Raw genomic sequence first — 23,326 nt, forward strand, 5'->3', positions numbered from 1 at the left:
CTGTTGTTACAATATAGTTTTTATAATGTTGTGGATAGATAAAGTCATAATGTACGCCAATCTAGTTTTAAATGTTGTTTTGTTTTTTCAATAATGAATGTTTTTATAACTTGTAATTGTCAAAAATAAACAGCTAACATTTTTATTTCTGACTTTTAACTCTAATTTTTCACATGTTTTGCTTCAAAGGTCCAGTGTGTTGGATTTAGGGTTAGGGTTATTACTATTATATTGGCAGAAATGGAATATGGCATGTTTTCTTTAGCGTATAATCACCTAAAAAACAAAAAAACAAACAATGTTTTCATTACCTTTAGGATGAGTTAAGTTATCAGAAGAAAAAGGTGAGCACACATTAGCATGTAGTGGGCAAGCAGCCTGTTGTTGACATGCCAAACAGTGTTGGAGAAACACTGATTTGTAGCGTGAAACTGTTTCATCTAGTAATATAACAGGTTTAAATCAGCTGGTCTGTTTGTTTCTGAGAGGAAGAGACCTCTGCAGTCAATTCGGCTCTCTGTAAAAACCCTCTGAATTTCTGGATTTTAAGTTATCAGAGAAAAAATGTCAGCACACATTAGCAGCTGCTGGACTAGCTTCTTTAATATGCCAAAGAGCTTTGGAGAAACATTAACTGGTAACGTGACACTGCTTCAGTCTGTGTTTTTACTGGTTTTCTGGTTACAGCAGGTTTGTTTTGGAGAGGAAGAGACTTCTGTGGATAATTCGGCTCCCAGTAAAAACCTCCTGATTGTTTGGATCAGAATAGGTGAGCGCACTTTAAACAATCACAGAAAAAAGTTGAGCACACATTTGCACGACAAGCATGCAACGAGCTGAACAGGGTAGGAGAAATACAAATTTTCAAACATCAAATTGCTTTATTCAGTGTTTTTACTGATTTTGATCAGCTGGTCTGTTTGTTTCAGAGAAACAGACAGCTCTGCAGATAATTCGGCTCCTTACAAAAGTCTCCCGAACATTTAGATTTTAAGTTATCAGAGATAAAAGCTGAGTACACATTAGCAGCTGCTATGTTAGTCAGCTGGGACGATTATTGGGGTTGATAGTTTTTTTTTTAATGATTGCGGTTAAAATCAGAAAGTGTCAGCATGGGATAAATACTTACTTTGTAACTTCAGGAAGCTATTTTTATTCATTCATTTTTTAATTTAAATTTTGACTTTCATTTTAAAAAAAAGTTGCTGGGAACTTGCTGTATTTGATGTTAAAAGTTTCAGTTTTGATTAAATATTTGCTAAAGGCAATCAAAGTTTTGTGTTGGAGTTTTTTAAATTGCAAATTATAAACACTGACAGAAAGATTTCCTTTTTATTGTAAATGCATATTAGTTCCAAATAACAATTACTGGTCTTATTAACTACTAATGATCTGTATCTGTGTCGGCCCTGAAAACCAATATCGTGAGGAAAACACTACGATTCTTATTATACTTAAGAAAACACAGTATTAAAATCAATTTCTGCCAATATTATCCCCTAAATCCTGCACACTGGACCTTAAAGTTATGTTCTGACACATGCCAGTTTTTCCCAACCAGTGTCAGCTGAGATGAATCTCTAAAAATGTGACCAGCGTTAAGGGAAAATTCTCTAATGTTTTACAAACGGTGGTTTATTACGATACAGGAACATCCTGTCACTGATTCAAACAGCTAAGCAGATCGAGTGTCTTTCCTCACGAAAAGGTCAACATGACGTCAAACTTTTAAAGAGGTTTGACAGATATGTCTTTTACCGCGAAGGCAGGGACAACGTGCACGTGTGCAAACTCTGCTGACTCCTCGGGGCTGGCTTGTCTAACTGTAGATGTCACTCTGGCATGTTGTTTTGACACGAGTCTAGATAACCTTTGGACTAGTTCTTAAAGTAGGGCAAGAGAGTGAAGGCAGTTCCTTTCAAAGTAAGACCTGAAAATGGCACTTCATTTGGTGCAGTAGTTGCAGCTCACCATATCACATTAGCTACTTAAACAAGTTAAAGTATAATTAAGAATTTGACGTACACACTTACATGAGAAATATACAGTAGTTAACTGATTATTAAAACTCCATGCAATGCATCATCACATGAAAAGCTCTGCATCATCACATGAAAAGCTCTGCACCAGGTTATTTATAAAGTCTGATTTCATTGTTGTGGCTGCCTCTTGTTTTACTTGTTGCACGTGTCATGCAACGTGTCTCATTTCACAGCCATTGCTCCGAATATGATATGAAAACATACTGACTGCTGTCCAGAAGCACACTTTGTACTGAGCTGGTGAGGGTGAGTCATCCTCACGTTTAGATCAACATGGTTTCTCGCCAACATCAAAACAAAATGCTTTGTGATTTAATTAGATATTTTGCATATATATATTTATCTTAACGGGGAAACACTTTTTTCAGATTTGTTGGCATGCTTTCTTTCTATTAAATACAAAAAGTTTCCCCCAAACTTTATTTAGGCCTCTACGCTGGAAACAGTTTCTTAGGATTTGGCACAAACATCTACCTGGACTTAATGATGAACTGATAAAGGCCACATTTAGACGAGAATGGCCATACTAAAGAAGGAAAAGTCTTTTCTTTGCATTTAAAAAAAATCACCTTTCATATAATAACATTGTGAAAATGATCCTTAGGTACACAGATCTGCAAAAACAACAGAAAACACTGGATACTGCATGCCAGGACAGTAGCTGGCAGTATAACTTTGTAATGACATACTTCACACACCATAAAAGAACAAAACGTGCATGTGCAAAGTGCGGCCGTGACATCACCGTTCTCACAGGATTCACGCATTGCAAGTTTACACAGCGATGGAAAGAGTTGCATTTCAAAAATTTAGACTCTGGAACCTGGTTTCAAAAAATTGCATTTTCAGATCCCAAAAACACAGTTTCTGTTTGCCCAAAGGTCAAACCGCAATAAAAGCTTATCGTTTCATGAAAGAATCGTTGCCGTGTTAACGGCCCCAAATTTTGGTGGTCAAAGGTCACTGTGACATCACGTTAATCCCATTCTCATGAACAGGATATCGCTGGAACGCCATGAGGGAATTTCTTCAAATGGCGTAAATATCAACTTGGACTCGACAATGAACTGATTAGATTTTGGAGGTCAAAGCTCAAAAGTCAAAAGTCAAGGTCACTGTGACCTCTTCTGTCTCATTCATAAGTATGCAATGTCTCAGGAACTCTTTTAGGGAATTTCCCTTAAATTTGGCACAAACATCCAATTGGATTCAAGGATGAACTGATAAGATTTTGGTGGTCAAACATCAGAGTCATTGTGACCTCATCTGCCTCATACTTTTGAACATGATATCTAACAACTTGAGGGAATTTCTTCAAATATGGCACAAACGTCCACTTTGGTTGGAATTAAAAAGTTAATTACTGCTATTAACTAATAATACTGGGTTTGATATTCAAAAAAATTGTCTTTAAGTTATTTATCCTTAACTTGAATGTGTCTTTAAGAGTTTATGTCTCATCTGAGGGCCATGAACTGGGATTGCAGACGACAGTTAGGCAACAGTATGGCCTTGAGAGGCTAAAGTTTTATCTCAAGTTTATCTCTTCAATAGTTATGTCTTCTCTAAGTGTCCTTGAGTGAGACAATGGATGTCAACTCACAGAAACTAGACACAGTTTTTATGCGAGTAGTTGGCAAAGAAAAAGTGGTCCCATGTTCATCACGTAACATATATAATGAACAGAGATTTGAGTACAAACAACAGCTAATAGTATCAGAAATAAAAGTGGTTCTTAAATGCAAAAAGTATGTGGTTCTCAAAGCTTGAGTGGTGTTAGTTTCGTGTTAGTTTCATTTTCCTCGATCTGTACAAAATAATACCATAGACAAGAACGTCTGCTTTATCATACGTGGCGTAAAACATACTGACTCTATGGTTCATGCGTTAAACACCTGGAACATAAAAACGTACTGCAAATCCCAAAATCTAATCATTTAATAAAATTAAAAATACATGTACGAAAAAGATGCAATAAATATGCTATGACAACTAAGCACAAAAGTAACTGTTTTTGGACGAGAGAGCTCAAAATATTGATGTGCGGTTGTGCAAAAGTTCACAGTACAGAGCAGACATTTTCAAAATACAGACTCTGGTACAGAAGCAAGCTGGGCCCAGACAGCAAGCCAAGTCGGACCCAGCCAACACCTTTTGTTAGGAATGCAATAATTGAATAATACAAGTGTACATTTCCTACTTTGAAAAAAAAAAACCTTATGTGCTTCTCATTAAATTGTTAGTTTGGTAGAATATAGTCTATTTGGAGATAGTTACGGCAATCTTGGCCCGCGATTAAGCCTTAAATGTAATCCTTTCCCTGTCTGACATCATCGCCATGGCAATACTGACAGCTGACGAGCAAATGATGTTAAATGAACGATGTCTGCGGGCACGATAAAGCGAGACTTTGGCATCTTCTGTCAGTGTACATGACATCGCCAATGCGGTTTGTATGTGAATATATTTTATTTCAGACTGCCTTAAACTTGAACATAAGCAAGTTTAATTAAAGTCGACTGATTATTACCAATCGTTCCGGACCTTTGGCCTTGAATAGAAATCAGATTTAGATTCTTTGAATATTAAATTTGAGAACCCCTGTTACAGAGAATATCTACAGTGCTCAAGGATAATAGCTCAAGATACGAGTTAATGCTTAGAGACAAATTTCATTGGGGGGTTGGGGTTTTTGGGAGGAGACGGTTTTAGTGGCATGAGGTTTTGGTAATGAGCCAGCGTCTGTTGTGGGAGGGGTCGGCCACAATCATTCCCACTGCAGGCTCCTGGAGGTGCACAGGTCCTGGAGGGATGGCAGATTGTAGCCAATCACCGAAGATTACGATGCAGTCGGCCCCCATCTTTGAGTCCATCTTTAACTCCTCCATCAACATCTGGTACGCAGCTTCCACTGCCAATGACAGCAGAGGAAAAGTGCACCATCATTGTCTTCAGCTGCCGTGGGAATACATCCTCTGGTTTTTTCATGAGGGAGCTGATGTTCAGCTCCACTTGAGGTCATAATTGATGATGAAGCCCAGAAAAGCTGAACTCCACAGCGTCAACTGGGGGTCACACAGCGTGATGGGGCAGGAGGGGCTGTGTTCTTCTGGAAATCCACAGCCATCAGTGTTTTTAGAGAGCATTTTAGAGTTTTAGAGAGCTCTAAATTGTTTTGTCTTCATAAGGTCACCAGATGGTTAATCTCCCACCTGTAGGAGGATTCATTCCTACCAGAGATGAGCCCAATGAAAGTTCAGCCGCATCATGACTCTGTGACTAAAGGCTATGACTATGACTGAACAGAAGCTAAGCCATGTCCTGCTGTGGATGGGGCTGCAGCAAAACATATTTTAGCAACCTAAAAAAGTCAGTATTATTTTCAGCGTGCACTATATTTGGTTATTTTTTTCCTCATTACCTTCCACAACAGCTGATGGAGGCAGCGGTAAAGCAGCAGCTCTGCTGTTCAGTGGAGTAAAATGAGTAGATTTTTCTCGATAAAGTTATGACTTTGATTTGGTCTATGTCATGGACTGTATGTATAATATAGGTTTATTGTTACTAGCTGAAAGGAGACATATGTCCACCTTCTGTGGAGGAGTCATACATAGTCGGACATACTTCCATCAATAACTCGATTCTCCCCCATTGCTTGTATACTGGGACAAGGACAGTAATCTTATTAAATGCCCTAATCGAGCTTTGACCGCAGCTCGACGAAACTTTGTGTGTAAACATACTGGCTGAAGGAAACTGATCAGCACAGTGCTTCAGGGTGAAAGTCTTGTCCAGCTGCCCTTTGAACAGCCTGTTAAACTCTTTCCTCTCCTTGTTGAGTTGCAGGAGGAGGGGGGCTCTAGCATGGGGGTCAGTGGAAAAGCACCGGCCACTACTGAGGTGGGGGAGGAGGAGCTGGTGGGATGGGGTCAAGGGGGGTGGTGCCAGGGTTTTAGGACTATCCCATTGTGTCTTTCAATGCTTGGGTAAAACTAATTCAGGTCAATAGCCACGTGCAAGTCATGAGTGGAGCTTCAGTTTTGAAGATGAAAATCTGTCCAAAACCCTTCCAGACTGAAGCAGATCATTTGCTAGGAGGTGCTGATATTTCTAAAAGTACAGTTTTTTGGGGTTTTTTTGACTAATATTGTGCATGTTCTGGTCAACCCGTCTTACTTCAGTTTGAGTCTATAAAGAAACGAAAAGTTCTTCTGTGTCTCTGAATTTCCATTTCTTGGATTAGCATGGATGCCCTTAAATAGACTGGAGTAACAGTGCGTGCAGCTATGTATTTGACAGTAGATTGAGAACACACCAAATTCAATTTGGCTTTTGGCTCCTTACATAATGTCCACATGCTAAGCTCACAGTGGTTACCACATGTGAATATCACATGCAATGAGACATATCAGGCAAAAATCACAGATATTCAGTCAGCTGCATATAGAGTACCCCAACAATGACTCCCATACAGCAGCAATGAGGAAGCATTTGCAACAGATTCTCATCACAAGTCATCACGTATTGCCACTTTGTATTGGACTTGTGCGTCTACATGTTATGCTCTAACTATCCCTCTGTGTCTGCGGTTGATGTTCCAGGTTGCAGCTACCATGACGTCAACAAAAGCACATGCTGGCATCAGTGGTTAAGAGTAAGCAAAAGAGGCACATAGTAAAGTGTAGAAAAAAAAAACGCATCACATTCAGACAGGAAGCAAACCCCAGACTCCCATATGAAAGTCCGGGGTTTGTTCAAGCCACCCACTGCACTCTCAACGGACATCAGCTGTCCGTCTGTCATGTCACCACGACAACTGCCATCAGGCCAATCAGCGGCGTATATTAACTCTGGGAACAGTTCTATCCTGTCTTATCTGATGCCGACTGGCAAAGTATCATGTCCTAAAACCCTAGAAATGTCATAAAATCCTGGAAACGTGCTAAAATCCTGGAGATGTCATTTAACTCAAGAATTGTCCTAAAACCTGAGAAATGTCATAAAATCTTAGAAATGTCCTAAATCTAACAAATAATCTAAAATCCTACAAACCACTTAAAATCCTGGAAATGTCCATAAATCCAAAAAACATCCTTAATTCCTGGAAATTACCTCAAATCCTACAGATGTCCTAAAATCCGAGAAATGTCCTAAAGTACGAGACATGTCCCAAAATCTAGAAACATCCTAAAATCCTGGAAACATGTTTGAGGCTCCTGCGCCTGGCCCCTGGCCCCCAGTCATTTTGCAAAAGTGGCCCAGAAGTAATTTGAGTATCCCTGTTCTACAATAATTCAAAATCCAATGGAAAAATCCCATAGGCTCTCTGAGGAGAGAACCAAAGCGATGCTAACTCCAGTGTCGGCCTACAGAAAATCGTCATCCCGGGGAAACTTTTTGGTACAATGAAGGGACATAATAAGAAGTGCTAGAGGAGACACTTTACTACAACCACATTATATAGATTGAGGCTTTCAGCACGTATTGCAGTGATGATACCTGAGGAGGGGCAAGTATTGCTCAGCATTTTTACATGGAGCCCCTCCTCAGTTTCTTTGTCATCTGACTCCATTGTACTTTCTGTACTTTCTGTACAGAGGGGTGTAAAGAGTGTAAATGCACCGCTTTAGCAACAATACAAGGATAAACTGATATTTCACATAAGATAAACTGGACAAAGAGGAGGTCTCATGAAGAAAACCTTAAGCCTGGAGCCTTGTTACCATGGCAGCCAGAGTCTAAACTCGGGCAATCTGGTGTGTGGAAGAGAGGCGGGGGTGGGGCACCATACCGGGCTATTACATAACAACAAGCAGGTCAAGAATATGTTCAGAGTTCAGAGTCAGAACAAAGAATATAGTTTACAGACCATAACTGTGACTTTTGTTAACGTTGTGAAAAGCCAGAGGAATGTCACATATCACAACACACCACATACTCTCACTTTGCCCTTTTCATCACACAACACAGACTATTGATCGTCACTAAAGAGACATCTGAACCGCAATTCAATCAGAGGCTCAAGACCTAATCAGATATCCAGACAGCACCATCCTGCGCTCGCTCTAATCTCATCACATTTTTGCAGTCTCTTCTGTTTGGAGGCCCTGTAGCCACAAGAACCACCACAATCACTGGAGTCAACAGATCGGCTGTGTTTTGTGTCCCACCCCTCCCCCTAATTCCCCCACCCCCCTCCTTCCCAGCTGCGGTGGGTTTGAGGACATGTACTGAAAACTGTCGCAGCATTGCTGGCGCGATGCTCGGAAAACTTTAGCAGCTGTGAAAGCAGATCTGCACAGTAAGACTGAGAGGTTAGAGAACCCTGGACATGGGAGCATGACCGCCACCAATCGTGACAGACGTCATCAATATTTCAAACAAGCACAGGGTGTGATAATAACGGTACCAACTGTCTGACCTTAACTCTTGGAAACCTAAGCAAATTCATTTGATTTCTTTTGAAAACATGGGGAGAAAGTTAGTGAGCAACTTGGCAAGAAATGTCTCTCAAATCACAAGAAATTACTAAAAGGAGCATAAATATCACCTGAAAATTATTTTTTAAAAACTGGAAATAAAAAAAGGGAAAAATGTCGAGAAAACTATATTCATAATCATTATAATTACATTTTTCAACTTCTGTTACAGAAAGAATTCTACTTTTTTTCAATTTTCAGCACTTTTTAAGAGGCTCATTTCCGTTTGCCCTTTTATTTGTTTTTGCTTATTTTCAGGTAATTTTCTCATTACTTTTTACTAATTCTTCCAGATCTATTCAGATCCATCATCAGATGGATAATGAGACACAACAAGGTTGCTAACATGTAATTTGAGCACAAAAAACTCAAATGTCTGGACAAGGAGCTTCCTTGTGTGCCAGTGTGCGTATCCTATTATGGCCGTGCTGCATGTGCACCACAGCTGAGCGGTGATAAGAAACATGAGAGTGAGACAAGCCTAAAAATAAGCTTAAAACATGTTCGCATCAGCCTTGGAACCAGACAAAACTGAGAGCTCATGTTTAACTGTTTATATGTCTGTCCGATTTTTTTTTCAACAACACATTTTCAGCCAGTTTGGCTCAGGTCAGGCGGCCAATGACTACCTTTTTTTAATGTAGGGCGTGTCTGAGGAGATGACTGACAACTTGCAGAGCCTATGTGCTTTATGCATGATATGTGAATCAGGCTCCGCGGTATCACGGTATAACAGAGCAGTTGAGATATGCCTAATGGAAACGTGGCAATTTTGAAAAAAACTACCATTTATCACAAAAAGCATTTTTACACTCACATGAGGTGGTATTTCAGGTGATTCAAAAAAGGAATGGAAACACTTTTTAGTCTTTTCTAGGTCACATGATGCTCTGTCTATGTGCTTGTCAGTAGGAACTGGCAGCAGGAGCTACAAGAGCAGTTATTGCATCACGTAACTCTGTAAACTGAGCAGATCATTCGAAAGTTTTGAGTCCACAATTCCTCTGTGAAATCGTGGACTATCACCTCCCAAAAATCTCTCATACGTGGCGGCTCCCACGCATAAGGGGTTTGCCTTGATGATCGCTCGCATAACACGCCTACATGGCCTTGGATTGGAAATAATGACAGCTAGTGCGGTGGCTGCAATAGAAATAATGTTTTGAACATCTATCACCATGGTTACTGGGATGTCATCACCAGAGGAGAAGTCGCAGAACATCCCTCAATGGAAACGTAGTCATCTCACAATTGTGTTTTATCATTTCAAAAACCTCACTTTTGCGTAAATCTGTAATGGAAACCTGCCTATTGTGTGTAGTGCACAGCATGCACCACCAGAGCTCAGTTTCTGGTCTCTGGTCAGCAGCACCTACTGGTGGAGGGAGAAGTTACAGGACTGTAAACAGCCGGTGGCCAGCAGGCAAAGACAGACCGTGGAAAATAACGGTACGTTGTTTACATCTAACTTGGTGAATTAAGGATTTATTTCAGCGGCCAAAGTATGTTTTGCTGTGGCCCCGTCCACAGCAGTACATCGCTGGTGTCTTGGGACTGTTTTTTAGGGGGGAATAAATATACCTGACCTGTTTTGCAGCAGCCCGTCCCCCCCTCATAAATGACCAACAGTCCCTATTCATAAATACCGTGGGAGGCCGGCACGTTCAGAATGCCTGTTCCAGTAAAAATCTGACTGAGGTGTTTACATGACGGAGTAGTTCAACTTCCAATCAAATAATCTGGGTATGATAGTCTAATTTTGAGAAATGTGATTTCGTCCGATTCAGATGGACTAACATGTTTACATGTATTTTAAAAGTCCAGTTTTAGTCGGACAATGATTCAACTAGGGGTTTTTTTTCCAAAGGTATTTACAAGCCAAGTCAGGTTTCCGACCAGCTGCTGACACAAACAAACCAACCAGGAATTTAAGGCTTGTTGTTTAGGCTCACGTGCTGCAGAGTTTTGTGTGGTATCCACGTCAATATGACCAGACATGTTTGCTTCATGCATGAATAGCATTTACAGGGAGCTGCATTTAATACTATTGCAAACATGGTGGAGGAACATGAGAACATGGGTCAAACCTTCACGTTTTTCACCTTTGGCTCACAAGACCAGGCTGCTTCCCTGGAAGTTTTTTTTTTCTCCTTCTTATCCTGTTTTGCTGAACTCCCTGGTGTCAGGTTACGCACAGCAGGGACAAAAAGTTCTGTCTTTTGGTTTTTTCCTATCTGTGTACATGTGCCTGCTACTCGAGTGCATTCTGTTCCTTCGGAGAATTTTAAAAATTGCAACAAAGTCTTGAAAGACTTTGCCTGAATGCACTGCTAAGTTGGACGGGACCCTTCATAGCAACTTTACAAAATAAAAGTCTTTACTCTGCAGGACCGACTACTGGCAAAAAACTCGATTACAGTTGATCTAAATGTAACTGACTGATGAGTCAGTCACTAACGTGCAGGACTAAATAAAGCCTTTTTAAATGACTGATGTGTTTACTTGGGCTTTCTGTCTGGAATGTTCCTTTCACTCGGCCATGTGTCCCCCTCCCCCGCCCACTTCACGTGTTTTAAAATCTAGGCTGTGACCTGTATTCGGTTCCAAAACACTAACCATCAACTGGGGTGTTATTTTGGACAACAACGCCATCACCAGAAAAGTTTTTGACATTGTGCATTTCTGCAAACCACTGATTTGTCAGATTTGTAGGTTATTATGTTGCGGAAACTTTAAAAAGTTTTGTTTCAACAACGCTGTGGTTAACGGTGATTAGGTTTAGACACAAAAACCATTTGGTTATGGTTCAGAAAAGAGCTTGTTTTGGCTTTAAACCTGCAGCGACATCACTTTTCTTGTGCAGCTGACCCCTTTCTTACGTATTTGAAACCTTTGGACTAGGAGCAAAATTATTAAAATTTCTCTCAGAAACATGGGAAATGAGGTACCGAGCAGCTTATAAAGAAATGCTCCAAAAATTGCAAAAAATCAGCAGATTTAGAAAATTATATTTAAAAAGCTATTGAATTTTTAAAAAATAATTACAATAATCACATATTAAAACAATTATGTTACAGAATTATCATACATTTCTAAGCACTTTTTCAAAGTCTGGTTTGATTTTTTCACCCATTTCTTTTTATATTTCTATTTTATCATTTTTACTATTTATTTTTTATTCTTTACAAATTTTCATGGTATTTACTTGTCCTTTCCTGCTAATTCTGGGGTAATTTCTTTTGTTGCTTATTGGCTTCTTCCCACATTTTTGAAAGAAATCAAGTCAATTTTCTCAGGTTTCAAAGGGTTAAATACCTGGTTTTGGTGGCCTAATACCTGCTGGAACAGCAGTAATGTCTCAGTAAAAAAACAGCTGCTTTTTATGCCTCTAGCTTATCCTCTAGTTTATCCCAGCAGGACAAACAGTGACATGTTGCTACAAAACACCAACGTTTTACTAAAAAGCAGATGACTCAGCAATGGGTTGCTCAATCAAAACCAGTTTTTGGTTTGTCTTCCTTCTATGGGGATTTTTAGTTTACTGTAAGACTTAGTTGTCAAATTCAATTGCCAAAGGTGGATTAAAAAGACAAACAAAGGGCAAATTACACTTGGACAAGTTCAGTCTCGCCTCGATTTAGATCTGGTCAAAAACTAATGTGATTTACTGTAAATACATGAATGCAACCACTTATTTAAGCATTCATACAGACACAACTTCTCAAAAACTTGAAAATTTGTCATTGTGCGTGTGTGTATGTCTGTCAAGACATGTGTATGTTTTGCATTTTGTTATTAAATTATGTTATGTTTGTTATAATTTTGTTTGATAGGAAGTACACATCTGTGAAATTTCTTGACTGCATCTTGCATGGTTGAGACACTTATGTTAAAAAAACATGTCCACAGAAAGACGTGAAAAAGACAGCTGGCAAAATAAAGTGTGACACTTTTAAGACGGAGACACCCATAAATCAGAGTAACCCAGTTTAAGCCCCTGTGTTAGCAAACATTTTTACTACACTGAACACCTCCCAGCGCCATGACACTCATTTATCCTTTGAGGTCTAAACATCACACAGCTGATACTTTTCTTTACCGGCATGTTTGTCTGCAGCGCTTTGCTGCATCAGTCCCATCGACGGTGCATTAGAGTTTTCAGTTCTGCATGCCACTGACATTGCAAAGTTTGTTAGCTTTCTCTAAACATACGGTCATTATGGGCATCATCACACTGAGAAGGATTGCTTCTGCAGGCTGATGATCACTGACACGCTCCTCTTACTCCCTCTTTAACACTTTGTTTGATAAGGCAGAGGGAAGGATAAAGTGGGTCAAAGCCCAATGATCATCGTCACAGTGGATTAAGATAACTGTGATTACATCTGATTATTAAGTGAATACATCCATTTGAATACAGTAGCACTGTATCTCACTATCTTGTGTGTCAGAGAGATCTTCCACCAGAAGAGGATTACTGAATGAGCCTATGGGGCAAAGGCTCACAGGCCAAAAGAGTCAGGGGCCCCCTGGCCTTCACCTGCAAGATGTCAAATGTCAACACGTGACAACCAGGAAGAGTCTCAAACTAACTACAAAATAACACAAACAGACTGCAAAGAAACACAAAATAGCCACAGAAAGTGGCAAAAACAACCACAGGTGCCAAAAAAGACATAAGATTACCTGCAATTACATAACAGCTACAAAGAAAACAAAACAACAAAAAAAAAGAAGCAAAACGTCTCTACAGACAAACAAAGTGCCCTCAAAAAGACACAAAATGACTAGAAAAGACACAAATCAACCATAAAGACAAACAAAACGCTCTCAAGACAGACTAAAAATTACCACAAGGGGACACAACTACGAAGAACATAAAACAATCACAAGACACAAAATAACCACAAAGAAACGACTAAAATAACCCACAAAATTACCATAAACAGACACAAAACAAGCACAAAGAGATGCAAAATGCTCACAAAGAGACACAAAATTACTTCAAAAAGAGATGCAATACAGCTCTCCTGTAGGAGAGGTGGTGGGGCCTTCTGCATGTCTGTGCAGACTTATTTCTGTTATGTTGTCCACCTTCTGTTCTGTCACTGTCCGAAATGTGTCGCCGTAAAGTCAAAAACAGAAACCCTTCCACAACCAATTTGACAACACAACACAAACATATATGTTTGAGTAAAATTAGGCTGAAAAAACAACAAATGTGTACAAAAATCCAAATCTACAAAGAGTATACTGTAAAGTATAAGTGCATCAAGTTCGCATTCAGTGGTGCGATGTGGTTTGATGTCCTGCGGGTTACAACTTATGTAACTGGATGCAAAGCGAAGCAAATCCAACCATTTCCACAGCGGGAGAAGTTGTGCTCTGTGGAAAATTCCAAAATGTGGTATGTTCTCAATTAAGGCGGACTACTCCACCATGAAATGAAACCACCCCCTGAATGACTCGGCACTTTTTCTGTGCGTGTGCCAAGGAGTTACATATACATCAGACGTATAGACTCATGCCCTACTTCCCAGAAAAACACACTGAACTTCTTTAAATCAAAATCAGAGTTCACACAGGATGAACAGAAAAACGGATAAGAAGTGATATTTCACATGAACGGACAAATGAAGTTAAATAGTTCGATGATCTACTTCAAATACTGAAAAAAATAAAACTTTGCAACACATGGAAAACAATAAAAAATATATATATTATTATAAATGTTTCATTTGTTTCTTTGAAAAAGCTCGTTCATTCTTCATTTGATTGGATTTAGTAAATTTAAAGTGTTGTTCTGATCTATGTGACATTTATGCAGGAGAAATTCAGTTAATCATTTTAAAACTAGATATTATCAATTATTTTGAGATGTTGACATGTAATGTCAGAAAAAAAAGATTCACAAAATCCCACATCATGTTTGAGCATTTTTCCGCCTTTCGAAAGATGGATTGAATACATTTTAATAACAAAAAAACCCAAAAATAACAAAAAATAAAATTAAAATAAAGAAGTTAAAAAAGGCAAGCAAAACTTGGAAAAAGTGCTTAAAAATTGTAATAATTCTGAAACATAATTTTGACTACGTAATTCTTATAATTATAAATATAATTTTTTTTCCTAGCCTTTTTTTAAAATTTAATTTAGTTTTTTCACAATTAGTGGAATATTTCTCACCAAGTTTCTCATTGTCTTTTTTCCCATGTTTTTGGGATAAACTGCATCAGTTTTCTCAGTGTCCAGAGGTTTAAATACTTGTGGAAGCCGTACTGTAAATGAACGGACGGTGTTTGACTTCTCAGATTCACTGTAAGCGAGTGTGGTTTTTTTGTCTTCTGTATTTCTTTGATCGTGACAGAACAACACTTTCCTGACTGGGGGTCTGGAAGAAACACAAACACCCAGTAAACCAACAAACCACAGTCTTTTTAATCCCAACAGGAACTTCCTGCGTGATGCTCTTAAACTGGTTGTTAGTACAGCTTCAGCATCCGGGTTTATGTATTGCGTCACCACAGAGGACACTTACGTAACGTTCACCACAGCGTTGTTGTGACAGCTTCCAGTTTATAAACACAAAGACGCACAGTCGTGAACATTTCAACCCTCTCTGACCAGCTTTAGATTTACAGCACTTTGAGTTTTAAAACTCTTTTTAGTGCAAAGAGACAACTTGATTTACCGCATCTGGAAACAAAAGCTTCAAATGAAAATCAAACTCCCGCCATCTTGTTGTTGTGCAACACATACATGTGCACAACTGCACAGTTATATAACTGTGATATAAATCAGACAGAACGTAGCTGCTTGTCACAATGTGGCCAACAATTATATAGCTTTGTAGTGTGCTCAAGAGCTCTTTTTCAATTCTGCAGCTCCGTTTTCTTAAAGGTAAACTACACAGGATTGTCTCACTGCTTGTAAACATGTTTGCCAGCAAAGGTGGAAGAAAGTTAACCCAAGATTCACCATTATTTGGCGTTTTTTTTTTTGTGCTTTTTACTCTCTTGCCCCTTTGAATCCTGGAGTGTCATCAGTTTCCTGTCCTGCCTTCAGGAGTCTTTAACATGAATATAAATGTGTGAAACAAAATTGGTTTGATTTCTTTTTAAAAAATGCAATAGCAACTTGGGAAGAGATGTCGCAAAAATTAGTAAAAGGTGGCAGGAAAAAGAAATGAGTTTAAGAGGGAGAGAAAAATTATTATAAATCCAACAGCCTGCTGCAGCGTGACATGTCCTATATATATATATATATATATATATATATATATATATGATATATATAGATAGATAGATAGAAAATGTCTAGGGGACAAACGAAAAAAGCCGGGGGAAAAATGTAATTTCTAACTACAACACATTTAAGATTATGTCACAAAATTATAATTTGAAGGACTGTTCTTCTTGTGTGTTTGACTTTTATTTTTAACTTTTTCTTTTTTTGTGCTAATTTTCAAGTACTGGTCTTGTACTTTTTACAAATTTCTTGCCAATTTTTGCTTCTTTGGTTGCTCATTGCCTTCGTCCCATGTTTTGATAGAAATGTTTTAGATTTCATTTCGCTCAGGTTTAAAAAGGTTAAGAAATTTCATGCCTTTAAGACTTTTTAAGGATCTGTGGGAACGTAATGCATTGTTTATTCACACAACTTATTTCTAAATTAGGATATGATGGCATCTTCCAGACGCAGCCATTAGCTAACACAGGGGACATTGTTCTATATTTTGAAAGTGCGCATTAGGAAATTTACCACTATGTGTTTGCTGTTGCTGTGTGGGAAACAAAACTCCACACAGACTAAAACTTGATATGTGTGAAGGAACAAGGTGGCTTCAAATCGCAGCTCTTTGTGGAGGTGATTTGATAAGTGTCCAGTTTCAATCTGCTCTTCTGGGAAAAAGCACTGAGTCCAGACCAGCGCCGTCCATTTAATCACGAATTATGAGTCTCACGAGAACTTCTCAATTACTTAGGAAGCTAGAGCCCCGTCTGTGTCTACAGCGTCAAAGAGAGGGACGCTGTCTTGTTTCAGCAAGGGTGTAGGTTTCAAGGTCCCCATGCAATTTCAAAATGCTTCCATGACTTTTCAAGGACCCATAATAACCTTTTTTGTCTTGCCCTACTTGCCCAGTGATTTTTAAACATAACAGATCCAAACTCTATTCAAACATATTATCAGCAGACAGGTATACGTGGAGAGAGAGGTAAAAGGTGGGCCGAAAATAAAGAAATGACAGTCAACAAAAAATGTCACCTCTAAGCATTTTTGAAAATAAATTTGTTGTTATGTTACATTACGTGACAATTACTGTAACAACTTCATTACACACAGCATCATCTTTTAAGTTTTCCCAAACTTTAAATGATTTTTACTAAATCAAATACTTTTCCAGGATTTCCATCACTGTAGGAACCCTGAAATTCATTTTAACATTGGGGGAATCATATCTGAAACAGGGGTTTTGGGGTGTCCTCTAAGAGAAAATTTGGGGCACTTAACACTTAATTTCTTGCATTCTGGTTAATTTTTGATGATGGAGGGGAGGAGCAGCTGCCGCAAAACTCTTTGCAAACTCGGCACATGTTCACCTGCTTATGACGTTTTTCGGTATCCTTACGCATCAGCTGTTTAGACTCCAGGACGACATTTCCGTGATGTCAACAAATACACATGGTGGGATGAAGCAGCATGGTCCTTATGTTTACACAACAGCAACCAACACGGACTGTCACGACAGTTCGGATTAGGCAACAAAGTCTCAAACAGTTAGGTTTGGGCAAAGGAGGCAGATGGTAAGGTGTAGAAAAAAACCCCCTCTGAACTCCGGACAGTCGCACAAAAGTCCGTTGTCCCGTCCACCTGCCCATCTGCCCTATACGTGGACTCGCACACCTTATATTATGTTACTGGCAACATTATTACCATTATTACCAGCATTCTTAAGTGATGCTGCCTGTTGGTGTTGCATGTGGACGCTTACAGTGCCGTCCAGCTGTCCCCCAACGCATCCTAACAACACCACCGGTTCTGTCTGTGCGTTCTCATCTGACACCGTCCAGCCATGTTGTGGTTGGACGTGGAAGGTAGCTTTTGGCATCACTTTTATACACTGAAAGCACAGACAGAGTGGACGCATTTGACGAATTTGAAGTGAGAACGGGCTGAACCAGCACAGTGAAGAGTAAAGTTTCACCGATGTTCTGCCGCTTTGTCTGTGCAAACACAGTAAGCTCTGCACTCTGAGAGTGTGGTGCAATGAATAACCGTGTGTACATATACCAACAGCGCTCCTAATGAGCGCCCCAGCTCCAAAAATATAAAATCAATACGTAGCGGCAGATGTTTTAATCCTGGGGGGGCTGCCACAAACAACAAATGTGAGGAAAACCCAGAGACATGCTCTAAATATTGAGGGAGATGTGTTCTCTGCACCCCGCCCAAAAAAATCTACAATTAATGCGTCTAAGGAAAAGAAACAGAAGGATATCGAGGAACATTTTCAGAGAAATTTATGAAAGAAGCATAAAAGAAAGTTCTTGAGCACAAAAGATGTACCACAGATTGATTACACCACCGGGTCACGGCCAGAACATCCTCCTCTCTGAATGCAACATGTTTCTGAATGGTTACCAACTCATCAGTAGGAGATATGAGGTCACCTACTGACAGAAAAACTGAATTGCAACTTATTTATCATCCAGAGCTGCACATAGTGTTCCCAAAATCAGTCCCACGGAAACAAAGCCAGTCCTCATGTAGATTTAAAATCATATCCTGCAACAACAATTAACCCTCTTCAAAACACTGGTAATTCTAAACAGAGACTGTTTCTGCGAAAAGAAATTTTAAAAAAGAAGCTCATATACATCCTTTTTTTACTCTCCTCTTTAAATCATGAACTGAGAACAACCTTCCTTACATAATAAGATGTACCCTAAGATAAAGTTTTTTTTGAATGAAGTTGGGGATTTTCCACAGTCTGAGCGGCTGTGTGCTCATGCAAAAACGATAAGTAAACAGCGACATCTTGAGGCCAATATCAGCAAATACAGTGACCTTAAAATAGAAGTGGAAGTTTTTAGACCTTGGCTGTGATCTGAAATGCTTCATTAGCGTGATACAGGGTTTCATAATCACCGCAAATTGGCTGTGTCAATGGAAATTACAATTAAAGCCCAAACGCATTTATTTCGGAGTGTAAGTTACATGTCTGGCATTTGTTTTAATTGGCTAGAATTATTAATGCATGTGTGACATTCTTAACCTACATATCTCATTAAAACATCAATACCCAGCCAACATGCAACAGAATATCAAACATTTTTGTGGCTTTATTTGTTGCCTTTGAAATAGCTGATATTTTGTTGTTGTTGCTTTAAAAGTGTAAAAAAAAAAAAAAAGGAAAAATGGTTCACTCTGTAAACACACTTAAATTAAGATGATTGTTGCTAAGTAGTGAAACCAAATAAACAAAATGTACAAAAAAAAGAAAAAGCTGAAGTTTTCAGAAATACAATAAACTCACTAAACTGTAAATAACTTTAACGTTAGGATAAAGGTGTGAGTACAATAAATCAAGCCTACAAAAGACTTCAGCTTTATCAGATTTTTATGAGATTTTATTCCTAGTCCCTGTATACTGCCTGTGAAACTTCCTCAGCAGTGCTATATGCAAACAGGCAGTAAGCTAAGTCAGTGAAAGGTAAGATGAGCCAGGCTGTTAAGATATCATTGCTGTTGCTGACTAGCAGGATAGATGCTGACCCAGAGATGCCTGCTGCCACGGAGTTATACCAGACCCGGGGGGCTAGTATATCTCGGAGGCATCTCCTGGACCTGACCTGCTCGGAAGGAGACTGCAGGGTAAGTAGCTCAGTAAAATGTTTTAAATTTGTACAGTTAACATTCATGCGATTCATGTGCTTGGCTGTGTTTTTTCAGAGACATAAGGGAAAGCTGTGGAGGAGGAACATATGTTGGAGTTTGGGAATTCATGTGCCATATGCATGCAGGGTGCAAGGTTGTGTGGAGGATAAGGTCTTGCTGAATGCAGCTGTTAGGGGCTAGTATGGTGACAGTGTGGAGAATTAAATCAATGTATGGAGTCCCAAAAGTACCAAACAATGATTTTTATTTTATTTTTTTCATGTTGTGTGCAACAAGTTAACTGTTGTCTATGTGCTTATATTGTTGTGGAGACACGTTATTGTCTTTTAGGGGTGGAAATCACCAGGCTTCTCAGGCTACGATATTATCACGATAAAATGAGCTGAGTATGCAATAATGTATATTGTGATATACTGTGATATATTGTGATTTATTTCATTTTTTCAACCACAAACGATCAAGGTTCCCACATATTTTACAATGAATTTTCAAAACTTTTCCATAATGTCTTACCCCATTAAAAGGGATACGCCTAAAGGACGAACTTCTGAGGCATTTGTGGATAAGCAAACTGGTATTTCTTGCTGTCTTTACTTGAAAATTAGACATTCCTGCCACCAATCAGCTATATCTGCCAAAATACCAGACCAGCAAAAACGGGCACTTTGCACATCTTTGAGGCCATGCCCCTTTTTTGCATAATAGAAACTCGAGGATTTAATTATCTCTATATGACGTTTTTCACATGATGTGAGACATGTTGTGGGATTTTTATGCACGTATACCTGAAAAATTGTTTCCAAAACCTTCTGTCACTTATAAATCATTTCCAGGCCTATAAAAACCTTCTTCTTACTCAGTAACTTTTCCAGGAATTCTTTTGATCATTTTTATAATCATTTTCATAATCAGTCTTGTTGACATCTGTTTTGATAGAGTTTTTAGATCGTTCATCACAAAGTATTTGATTTCATTGTTCTCAAAGTCTAACAAAAGCTTTATTATTTATGTCTAAATTTTAATTATTCATATGAGCTGAAAAGACAACTTGAATTTAAGTTGTGCATAAAAATAATCTTTACAAAAAACATCACCTTTTTGGAACTTGGTGTACATGTGAAAATTTTTTGTATGATAATTTATATTAAAAAAGAAATAACAGTTGTGATAAAGATGCTCTTTTTGTTTGTATTTTCCAGGTCTGGAATAAACCCTGATCAGCCTAAAACTCATGCAGATTATTTCACTTTCTGGTGACCATGACTGACGAAATCTCCCCACGAATGTCTGACGAAGCATTTGGTGAAAAGCTGAGTAACAGGAAACACCAAGGAGGAGAATGCGTCACTCCGCCTGTCCCCGAGGAGCAGATCCTAATTAACACTCACCATTTGAAGACTAACTCTTCATTTGGTGGCATTTGTGGTATGAACTCACTTTCGGAGAGCGGCGACGTTGAAATCCTTTATCTAAACCCTCAAACACCAAACTGGTCTCTGGTGGAGAAGTTTGCGGAGCTTTCACCGGGAGAAGAAACAGACGAGCAAAACCAAAGCAGTCCAGGATTGTTAGACTGCACTAAACATGCAGACAATAATAATAAAATAAATGTATGTAATGAGGTGCTTTTGGATCAAAAGAAGAAAAGTAACCGCCATAAGCTACAACGTAACGTCTCAACCAAACAGAGGGCGTCCAAGCTCAGAGAGCTAAATGTGGAGGAGTATTCTCCGGGTGGAGGTGGAAATAAGACCAAAAGGAAGAGTGTAAATACTCCTCATGCTAAGAAATTACTTAAAAAGTCTGAGGATGACAAAATCCCTCGACTTTTGGTAGCAATGAAGAAACGCAGTGGAGTTGACACGGAGCACCGTCCCTTCAAGTGTCCGCACTGCAGCTGGGCTTTCAAGAAGCTCTGCAACCTACAGAGTCACCTACAGACGCACACCGGCCTCAAGCCACACGTGTGTGACATATGTGGCAAGGCGTACTCCCATCAGGGCACGCTGCAGCAGCACAAGCGTCTGCACACAGGGGAGAGACCGTATCACTGCCCCTTCTGCGTCAAGACCTATATCTGGTCCTCGGATTACCGTAAGCATATCCGCACACACACTGGTGAGAAGCCCTACGTCTGTGACACTTGTGGCAAGGATTTCATTCGCTCCTCCGACCTGCGAAAGCACGAGCGGAATATGCACACCAACGACAAGCCCTTCCCATGCACGCACTGTGGCAAGACCTTCAATAAACCCCTCTCGCTGAAGCGTCACGAGCGCAAGCACCTGGGAGAGAGGCCGTTCTCCTGCCCAGACTGCGGGAAGGCCTTCGCCCTGGCCAGTCGCATGGCGGAGCACCAGAAGATCCATGCAGGTGTGCGTCCGTACGTCTGCTCCGTGTGCTCCAAGTGTTTCACCAAGTCGTCCAACTTGACTGAGCACGAGGCCATTCACAGCGGAGCGCGGCCACACAAGTGTAACGAGTGCGGCGTGGCATTTGCCATGGCCTCTCGCCTCGTTCGCCACCAGTACATCCACAATAAAGAGAAACCGCACAACTGCTCCGGCTGCAGCAAAAACTTCAGCCACCTGGCCACACTGAAGCTTCACCAGGAGCAAAACTGTGCCGGGAGGATCTTTGTCTGTGTGGACTGTCACAAATCCTTCCAGTGTGCCAAAAAGCTTGCACAGCACATGTTGAACCACAGAGACAAGAATGTATGAATCTGTCACAGGACAGCTACTGTACACATCCAGCAGTACGTGAGTACTGTATACTGGTACTACACTCCAGATGAAACTGGTAACATAAATAGCGTGGTTTCATTTGTTCAAATAATCAGTTCCAGACACATCAGATCCATTCAAAGTCACAGGGCACCGGCTTGTTTATGTAAAGGTAACGCTGCCTGTTCAAGGTGAGGATTTCACAACGTTATGCCGCCTCAAAGGTCTGTATAAAAGGTACAATCGCGGAATGGGCGACTGAGATATTTCGCCTATTAGCCGGTACTGGAGGTAGTAACAGCACCGCTACGATGTTTGTATTAACGGGAGTGTCGGCAGGATGGAATCATGGGCGTGAAGTTTTGATGATATGTTATACTTGGGACATGTTATGCGTGCAACATAGTGGGCATGTGACATGAGTGTGACATGCATGCGACATGAAATGCGTGCGACATGTGTGGGATGTGTGACATACGTGGTGCATGTTATGCATGCGTCATTTTATGCTTGGACATATTATACATGACGTGTTATGCGTGTGACATCACATCAACGTGCAAAATGTTATGTACGTGCGACAGGATACGTGTGACATGTTATGTGTGACATCATCAACGTGCACAATGTTATGCGAGCAATGTGTTGTACGTGCGTGTAACATGATAAGTAAATGTTATATGTGCGACATGTTATGCATGACATGTGTGCGATGTGTTATGGGTGCGACATGTTAATGCATGCAACATGTTATGCTGCAACGTGTTATGCGTGCGTCATGTTATGCGTGAAACTTGTCATGCGTGCAACGTTTTGCTTGCAATATGTTTTGCGTGCAACATGTTACGTGTGCGACATGTTATGCGCGACGGTCTGCGACCCACTGCGCGGGATTTAAAAAGCTGCTGTTAGCAACTAACTCAAAGAACAGCAGTCAAAAACGTCCACAAATAGTGAAAATATTGAGGTGGAGGAGCTCCTCATTCTCCGAGCAGAGGACGAGATCAGCCGCCAAATAACAGAGATGATAATGATTGTCAGTGTCATGTCATGCCGCTGTTATTACGGATCGTCGTGGTCAGAAAATGGTCTGGAGCTCAAGTCAACTGTTTGTCAAAAACTCTCTCATCAAAACTGAAATCTCAAAAAATGTTCTGATTCTAAATCAGACACAACAGAC

General features: G+C 39.9%; 1 protein-coding gene across 1 annotated transcript; it reads left to right on the plus strand.

Annotated features, from left to right (window-relative positions):
* Positions 1-19,362: 19,362 nt before the first annotated feature.
* znf648 (zinc finger protein 648) lies at positions 19,363-22,732 on the plus strand. Its single transcript, XM_042484163.1, has 2 exons — positions 19,363-19,396; positions 20,620-22,732. The coding sequence occupies exon 2, from the start codon at positions 20,680-20,682 to the stop codon at positions 22,141-22,143; it is 1,464 nt and encodes a 487-aa protein (XP_042340097.1). The 5' UTR covers positions 19,363-19,396; positions 20,620-20,679; the 3' UTR covers positions 22,144-22,732.
* Positions 22,733-23,326: the final 594 nt, after the last annotated feature.

This window comes from Plectropomus leopardus, chromosome 3 (genome assembly GCF_008729295.1).
Source record: "Plectropomus leopardus isolate mb chromosome 3, YSFRI_Pleo_2.0, whole genome shotgun sequence".
NCBI classification, from domain to species: domain Eukaryota; kingdom Metazoa; phylum Chordata; class Actinopteri; order Perciformes; family Serranidae; genus Plectropomus; species Plectropomus leopardus.